The 8,300-nt window shown below is 57.3% G+C and overlaps 1 protein-coding gene across 1 annotated transcript in view; it reads right to left on the bottom strand.

Moving 5' to 3' along the window:
- The window catches only part of ARVCF (ARVCF delta catenin family member), a 115,681-nt gene extending 107,810 nt beyond the window's left edge, over nucleotides 1-7,871 (bottom strand). The window contains exon 1 of the mRNA XM_027859417.1: nucleotides 7,809-7,871. Within this exon, the coding sequence (XP_027715218.1) occupies nucleotides 7,809-7,829 (21 nt within the window). The 5' untranslated portion in view covers nucleotides 7,830-7,871. The remainder of the gene's footprint in view (nucleotides 1-7,808) is intronic.
- Nucleotides 7,872-8,300: the final 429 nt, after the last annotated feature.

Here is an 8,300-nt window from a genome sequence, read left to right as displayed (position 1 = left end):
CCCTGTTCTAAGGTCCCTCCCAGCTCTGACATCCTTTGTTCTAAGGTCCTTCCCAGCTCTGGCATCCCCTGTTCTAAGGTCCCTCCCAGTTCTGGCATTCCCTGTTCTAAGGTCTCTCCCAGTTCTGACACCCTCTGTTCTAAGGTCCTTCCCAGCTCCGACATTCCCTGTTCAGTGGCCCCTCCCTCAGCCCTGGCATCCCCTGTTCCAAGGTCCCTCCCAGCTCTAAATCCTCTGGTCCTAGGAATAGCCCAGGCCCAAGGTGATGGGGGTCTGGCTTGGGCTGGCTGGGAGAGCTAATAACAAGAGGTCTTATCCCTGGGGCCATGAATGCCGAGCATGCCGAGCATCCCGAGCATCCCGAGCATCCCGAGCATCCCGGAATCCCGCAGGCCCCAGCCCAGCAGGGACAAAGTGACAAAGGAGCTGAGGCTCCGAAGCCTCGGTCTGCAAAGCATGTTTGCTGCGAGCTCACAAATAAACGCTGCGGATCCCACGCGGCCGCCACGGAGAGAACGGAGGCCCATCTGTGACTTCACAGCATCTAAAAATGGGTGATGACTTCACTTGAGCCGATCTGCCAATGAGGAGGGGGGCAGCCTGCGGAGCCGCGGCCTCCCCAGATCGAATTACAGCCAGAGCCGGTGCCCAGCAACGAGGCTGAAGAAGGGTCAGCGGGGAAGCAGAGAGAAGGGGGCAGTCAGCATGGCACAGGGGGCAGGGCCCTGCAACGAGAGCCGCCACTACTGTACCCTAGGGTGGTCACTTTACGGATCCCATCCTCAGTTTCTCCGTCTATAAAATGGGGATAAGTATCCTGTCCTCACTCTACCACTAAAGAAACCCCTTTAGGAATCCCCTGAGGTCACGGACAGGAAATGCTATTCCCAGCCCTGGCCTTGTCAATGGTGAATAATTCGTCCACTGGTCAATAGCTGACCTATTCTTCCCAGCTCCCAGGCTCCATCATCCATCCAACCAAACAAGGCCAAGCAACAGCTAGGACTCCCCCCTCCCCAGGGGAAGAAAAGGAGGCCCGAGGCTCAGAGGCGGGATTAGAACCGGTCTCTTCCAGCCTCCACTCTCCCAGGCTGCCCAGGAGGAGAACACGGCAGCCTCCCCCAAGGAACCCGCGGTGGCAGCCCAGCGTCTACGTTCAGCTGTTTCTCACAGCTCAGGTCCCTGGCCAAATCACAAAAGGACAGCATCTCAGCGTCTTGAAAACTGGAGGCCTGTTTGGCTACAAAGGAGAGACTAATTTCCCTACATACGTACGCGGGTGGATGTAAGAAAAAAACCTGCCATCTGGGTAATCTCTGAATTTAGAAATGTAATCCGTATGTTTCAGTGCGATTAGAGGAGAGTGATCCGGCTGGAATCCAAGACCTTTCTTGGAGCCGACCCAAGAAAGTGGGGACCCACGATCCCCCAGCCACGGGGTGGCCAAGATGAGACGCCACAGCAACCTGGAATCCTGGGCTCCTAGCCTCCGGGGAGGCCTGGGGAGCGGCCCCGAAGGCCACCATCCCGGACAAGGCCCCATCCGGCCTCCACCTGAGGACCTCCAGGGACGTTTGGCAGCCCATTCCACTTTGGGGCAGCGCTCCCCGTGAGGAAGGGACAGCGGACATCTGGCCACATCATTCCCTCCGTCACTTCCTCCACTCCCTGCTCCCAGTTCTGCCCTCTGGGGCCAGGCCCTCCCCCCTAGGACAGCCTTGGGATAGTGGAAGGAAGCCAGCATCCCCCTCACCAGCCTTCTGGGTCCTTCAATGCTCTTCACCTGGCCCCTTCTCATCTCATAGGCTGTCCCCCCCACTCCATGATTCAGCCCTGGTGGCCAGCTTGCTGCCTCTCAGCCATGTCACCCCACATCTCCCACCTCTGTGCCTTTGCACTGGCTGTTCCCCACGCCAGGAGTGCTCCCCCTCCTGACCTCCAATCCCTGGCTTTCTTTATGACTCAGCTTGAGGACCACCTCTTCCAGGAGGCCTCTCATGGTTGCCTTTCATCTGCTAGGTCTTCATTTTGTACGGCCTTCTCTGGGCTAACCATCCCAAGAGTTTCTTCAGCTGGTCTTCATATTAGCCAATCCACATACATATTTGTTCAGCACCTGCTGGGCACTGGTCTGTAAGCCTCTTGTTAAGCTGGTCATAAGCGGCTAGATCCCAACAGATAGACAGACAGCTGGGCCTGGAGCCAGGAAGCGTTTGAGCCCGAGTTCAAATCTGACCTCAGACATTATTGACTGTGTGATTCTAGACAAGTCACTTAACTTCTATTTGCCTCAGTTTCCTCAACTGTAAAATGGGAACAATAATAGCGTCTACCTCACACATACGAGATCATATTTGTAAAAGTGCTCAGCAGAGTGCCTGGCACATAGTAGGCGCTCTACAAATGCTCATTCCCATCGTTCCCCCGCCCTCAGGGGAGACTTCATGGAGGATCTGGCACCCACGCTTGGCCTTAAAGGACAGGAGGTAAGGACTTGAGCAGACGGAAATGTGGATAAGCCGTTCTAGGTACAGGGGATCGTGTGAACAGATGCAGAAGTGGGAAGGTAGGATGAAAACACAGGCCGGAGAACTGTCCACTTTAACTGGAGAGGAGAGGGTGGGGATAGGGCATAACAGGAGATCAGGTCGGTCCAGCCTTGGAGGCCGCCGGAGGAGGACAGATTTTTCTACCTGCTTACCCCAGTCCCACCAGTGTGCAGCCCTGGCACCGATCCTCCATCTGCCCATGACTCAGGGCCCTGATGGACCCTCCTCTAGGTGCAGAATGCCAGAGCTCACCCAGGCCTTGCCCTTCACCTCGCCTCCACTTCTCCATGAAGGGAAGGAGCTGAGACCCCGAGGGGATGCCCAGATAAGCTCACACAACTGCCTTCTCTTCCATATCCCAACCTGGGTATACTGGAAGGCTCCCTGGAGTCTTCTGCCCAGGCACCAAGGAGGGGCCCCCACCCCTGGCCTCAAAGAGGATGGAAGAGCCACCTATGCAGGAAATCCACCCCTCTCTCTGGGCCTCAGTTTGTTCCTCTGTGAAATGGGACCAGTTGATCTCTGAGAACCTTCCAACCCTAAGTCCTGTGCTTGTCTCTCCTAGAATAAGGGTGAGGACGAGGATGCTGAGGCCCAGAGAGGGCGGGGTACCTGACCAAGGTCACACACCTGTTAGTGGCAGGGACAGAACTCAAGTCTCCTGACTCTGAGTTTATGCTTCCTCCTGGTTCTTCCCTGTCCTGAGGCTGAGTTGAGGGCTGGGTCGGGGGAGGTGGATTGCCAAGGGTGGGCATGACCTTTCCTGGAAACTCTGGGCTCCAGGCTTTCTTTTCCCTGGTGACCAGGCCTGCGCTGCTGGTTCCAGGAGACCCTGAGCCCTTGTTCCAGCCTGCCCTGGGCTGGCCCAGCCCCAGAGTACACAGTGAATGGGAAAAACCAATGGCTTGGCAGGTTGTGGATTTTCTGACAATAGATGGTTTCAGCTCCCTCCCCACCCCCACCCCCACCCTGCTGGCTGTTGCACAACACCTTGGGGGTGGGGGAGGGACAGGAAAACAGCCCGAGATCTCAGCCCTGAAGAGGTGAAAGGGACTTTAGTGGGCTCGAGCGGGTGTGAGGCCGCTCAGCTTGATCCACTCATTTTACAGAGCAGTAAACTGAGGCACAGAGAGTTCAACGAAGTGACTTGCATAAGATTACACCTAGGAGCCTAAATCTGGAGCTGTGTGGGGCCTCTGTGGCCATCTGACCCAACCCCATCATCTTACAGAATGGTAAACTGAGGCCCAGGAAAGAAAAGTGATTAGCCAAAGGTCACAGGGATACAGTCAGCAGAAACACTTGGAACGCCAGCCCATGGACTCCAGGCCAGTATCCATGAAGAAAAAGCATTGGCCTTGAAATCAGATCTGTGACCTTGGGCCAGTCTTTTCCCCACTGTGGGCCTCAGTCTCCTCACCAGCAAAACAAGGATAGTAAACACCTGTACTCCTGTTCTTCTGGCATTCTGTAAACTTTAATGCCCCACTGGAAACATGAGGCATACTAGCATCAGGGGGCTTGGAGCTAAGTGGGATCAGCTTTTACTTTAAAAATAAGGCCTAGAGGACTAAGTTTAAATCCGGCCTCAGACACTTGTCACTTGCTACCTGTGTGACCCTGGGCAAGTCACTTAGCCCCAATTGCCTCACCAAAAAAAAAAAAAAAGCAAAATCAAAATAAAAATAAGGCATAAAGAGAAGACAGGCTTGTCCGAGGTCACACAGCAAACTCGGGGTAGAATGGAGGACAAGAACACTGCCCTGAGACCCTGGCTTCCATGACACATCAGGATGCCACCCCTAGGGCCCCATGACAGGCAGGGGGCGCCACCCCTGACCCCTCACTGAGAGGAGAGTCTCAGGTGAACAAGGCTGCTTGTTTACCCGATTTTCATCCTCTGCCCAACAGAATTAGAAAGAGAGCACAATATAATGAAAAACGTACTGGGAGTCAGGAAACCTTGGGTTCAAATTCCATCTCTGGCCACATACTAATGTTGTGACCTTGGGCAAGTCACTTAAAAAGGATAGCTTTTCTCATCTAGAAAATGACAGGTCAGGCTGGATCACCTTCCAGTTCTGAATCTATAATCCCCGGAGACCAGCTCGGTGCCTGTTTTGGAGTCCAAAACAGTCAAGCTACAAGCACTGAGTAAATGTCCACGAGGCATTTTTGAGGAACCCTGGAGGGCATGGCCCCCAGAGAAAGGGGCCAGAGCACATGCTACCCTTGGCTCTTAGCCCCCTACTGTGCCCTCCCCTGGGGTCCTTCTCTTCAATTCCCCTGGTCTTTTCTGTCTGTCTCCTCCCTCTTCCTCTCTCCCTCTCCTTCCTCTCTCTGTCTCTTCTCTCTTTGTTTCCCTCTCCGTCTCTGTTTCCTCCCAATCTCTCTCTCCCCCCTCCCCACCTCTGGATTTCAGTTCTACTCACAGAAAACTTCAACTATCTGCTTCCTTGGGTCCTCTCAGTTCTTCTAGCCTGAAGTTCTGTGGGTATTCAGTGACCCAGAGGTCTGGCCTTTTTCAGCTCACTCTAAGACACTGGAATAGAAAACTCATCTTGCTTGATTCCCAAGACAAGAGCTAAAAGCAGTGAGTGGAAAGAAACCCCAGAGACAAACTTTGAAGGAAAAACCCTCTAAACCATCAGAGCTGACCCCAAATGGAAGAGGCTGCCTTAAAAGGAAGTTAGTTCCCCATCACCAAAGGGATGCCCATTTCTTAGGAATGTTGCATGAGGGGTTCAGGTGTGGGTGGGATGACATCATGACTCACATCAATCAGGCCAATCCAGGGAGACTGGGGTTAAGAGCTGACATTTACACACAAACGTCTGGCATGCATGAACTCATCTGAGCCCACCGGAAGCCCCACTAGGTCATAGTCATACACTTGCCTGTGGCCAAGAAGCCGCTAGATGCCAGAGGCAGAATCCAAACCCTGCTATTCCTCACTCCCAGCCCAGCGGGTTAGCCAATGAACCGGATGCCCATGATTCTAGTACAAAGGTGAGTCCAGACCGATTTACAGAAGGGTAACCCGAGGCTCAGAGAAGCTGACCAACTCGCCCACCATCACACGGGTAAGTTTTGATTGGTCTGGGTTTTTAAAGCAGACTGTGATTTCATCTGTGGGGGGAGGTGGGCACCTGCTCAGCAAATTCCAGTCTTAGGAGAGTCACCATGGGCACAGAGAGATTGAGACTCCCCCAGAGCCCACAACCTGTATGGGCTAGAGAGAAGATGAAGCCAGGTGTCCCTGACTTGGAAGCCAGCTCCCCAGCTTCTCCCCACGGTAAGTTTTCACCTCAAAGAATCACAGACCATTAAAACTGGAGAACTGGGGGACTGTGGCCTAGCCTCCTCAGCTTACAGGAAGGGAAAGTGAGGCCTGAAGTCATACAGCCAGTTATCTGGAGCAGGACTGCAAAGGGGGAGAGACCAGATCAAGGCATATTCTACTGGACCATGGGCAGAAGAGAGTCAGGAAGCAGGCAACCCTGTTCCACACCCTGCCTACCTCCTTTTGAATATTATATTCACCCTGAATACTAAAGCATCTGATAACCAGAGGGTCTTTGAGAAATGTCCCGTCTGGGCAGAGGAATCTGTTTCTCATAGAGACCCCATGACTGAAGCTGCCTGGCCCTCTGCTGACAGACACTCAGGGCTCACTGGTGGATCAGGCTCAGCTTTGGAGAGCTGATTATCAGAATAAACCCTGAACACAAAACTTCCCAACTCTGGGAGCTGCCCCAAAGTGGACTCTGTTGCCTAGGGAGACGTGAGCTCCCCATTTCTGGAGGTCTCCAAACAGAGGCTGCCCCACTGGGATTTTGGGGAGGGCACTGGGTGGTCTCCGAGGTCCTGGCCAGCTCTGGGAGGCTGTGGGGTCTGGGGTGGGGCTTCTCTCGTGGTTTACTCTGTAGAGCTGTGCAGCCTGGCATCCCATCCCCTTCCAGCTGCCCTGACCTGAGATTCTGAGACCCAGATTCTGCCGTCAAAGGAGCCCGAGGGAGGCCAGAAGCATCCCGTGGTGGGGCAAGAGCTCAGGGCTCCCACTGCACTCAGGCCAAGATGACTGGCTTGTCAGCACAATACACCTGCTATCCTTCCTGGGAAAACCTATTTAGTTCAATCAAGCGGAAATAGCCAAGGGACCAGCATGCCACATTTCTCCCGCAACCTCCTTCCACCCCCAAGGCCTTTGTCCAAGTCAGCAGTGGGGGCTGTTCCTGGGTCCCCCGGCCCAGACAGGGCAGGGCCCCAACACCAAGGTCCCTTCCCTAACTTTCTGCCAAATTCACTGGGCCGTAGAAGGCAAGCCCCTGCCCCTCTCTAACGGGGAGCTCCGTTGACTTTTCTCCCCACTTAATTCCACAGGCGATGCAGCCCCCCGACAGAGCAACACACCGGAGGCGAGCCCTTTCTTGGGCCATGGGTCTCCCTCATCGTTTTCCCCAGAGCCGAGAGCTGGCGTAGCTTTCCAGGCATCCTGAGGGCCCGCCCGGTAGGGAGCTAAGAAAGAAGGCTCTGCTAGTCCCCGAAAACTGCCCAGTTCCCTCCCCAGGCTAGGACAGCCTGCCCTGTGTAGCCCAAAGTGGGCTTTCTACCCATAAAGCCCCAACACCGAGGCACGGACTACTCTGTCCCCGCAGCCGGGGGGGGGGGCCCACTTATGGGGGGTGCTGGAAAGGGGGCTGAGGAGCTGGGCCCGGGGACGCTTAGGGTATCAGTCCCAGCTGGCAGTGCCTACGAGCCGCCACCCCGAGAAGGAGGAGGATGAAGTCACTCCCCGGGGGGCTGGCCCACCCCTCCCCTCCCCTCCCCTGCCCTGCCCTGCCCTGCCCTGCCCAGCCTCCCAGGCCCAGATCCTTCAAGGCAACAACTCCTGGGCCAGCCCTCATGGGCAGCGCGGCCGAGTGACCCAGTTCGCCAGGGGCTCCCGAGCGCTGCGCTCCGGGCAAGGGGTGGGGCGCAGCCCGGGCTCTCCCCCCTCCCTTCCCCGGGCCGAGGAGGTGCCTCGCGGGCAGGCGGGCTAGCGGGGCTCCGAGGCACACAATAACCTCCTCGGGGGATGGAGGGAAACCACCGGCAGAGACAAAGGGGGCCCCGGAACCCGGATAGCGGGAGCCTCTGGCTGGGGCTCCGGGGACTGGGATGGGGGCGAGCGCGGAGGGGGCGGGGCTGGGCGGGGGGGGGGGTCCGGCCCAGGCGCGGGGGCGCGGCGGGGGCGCAGCCCGGGAACTTGCCACCAACCTGTGTGAGTTCGGCCGGCATCGGGGCGGGTGCCGCAACGACGGCGGCAGGGGCCGAGGCAGCGGGGCCGGGGCTCGGGGGGGGGGGCCCAGGCCGCGATCGGACCCCGAGCGGGCGGCCGGCGGCCCCTGGGCTGTCACGGGCGAGCCCGCTCCGCCGAAGGAGGGCGCGGGAGGGGAGGGGAGCGGCCCGGCCAGGCTGCCCCTGCCCAGCCCTGCCCTGCGCCCCGCTGCCCGCCCTGGCCCCCGCCCGGCTCGGCTCGGCTCCTCCCGGGCTCAGCTGGGCTCCCGGGCTCCCGGGCTCCCGGCTCTGGCCAGCCCCGAGCCCGCTCCTGCTCGCTCTCTCCCCGTCGTCTCTCTCTCTGTCTCTCTCCTCTCTCCCGGCTCAGCAAACTCGGTCCCCTTTGGGGGCGGAAACTGACAGACACTCACAGCTGGAGGAGCCAATAAAGCGGCCTCTGGACACACCCAGCGGGGAGAGAGACTGGGGGGG

This window comes from Vombatus ursinus, unplaced genomic scaffold (genome assembly GCF_900497805.2).
Source record: "Vombatus ursinus unplaced genomic scaffold, bare-nosed wombat genome assembly UNPS02014167.1, whole genome shotgun sequence".
Lineage (NCBI taxonomy): Eukaryota > Metazoa > Chordata > Mammalia > Diprotodontia > Vombatidae > Vombatus > Vombatus ursinus.
Note: the sequence above shows the minus strand (reverse complement) of the source record. Positions and strands in the feature narration are given on the sequence as shown.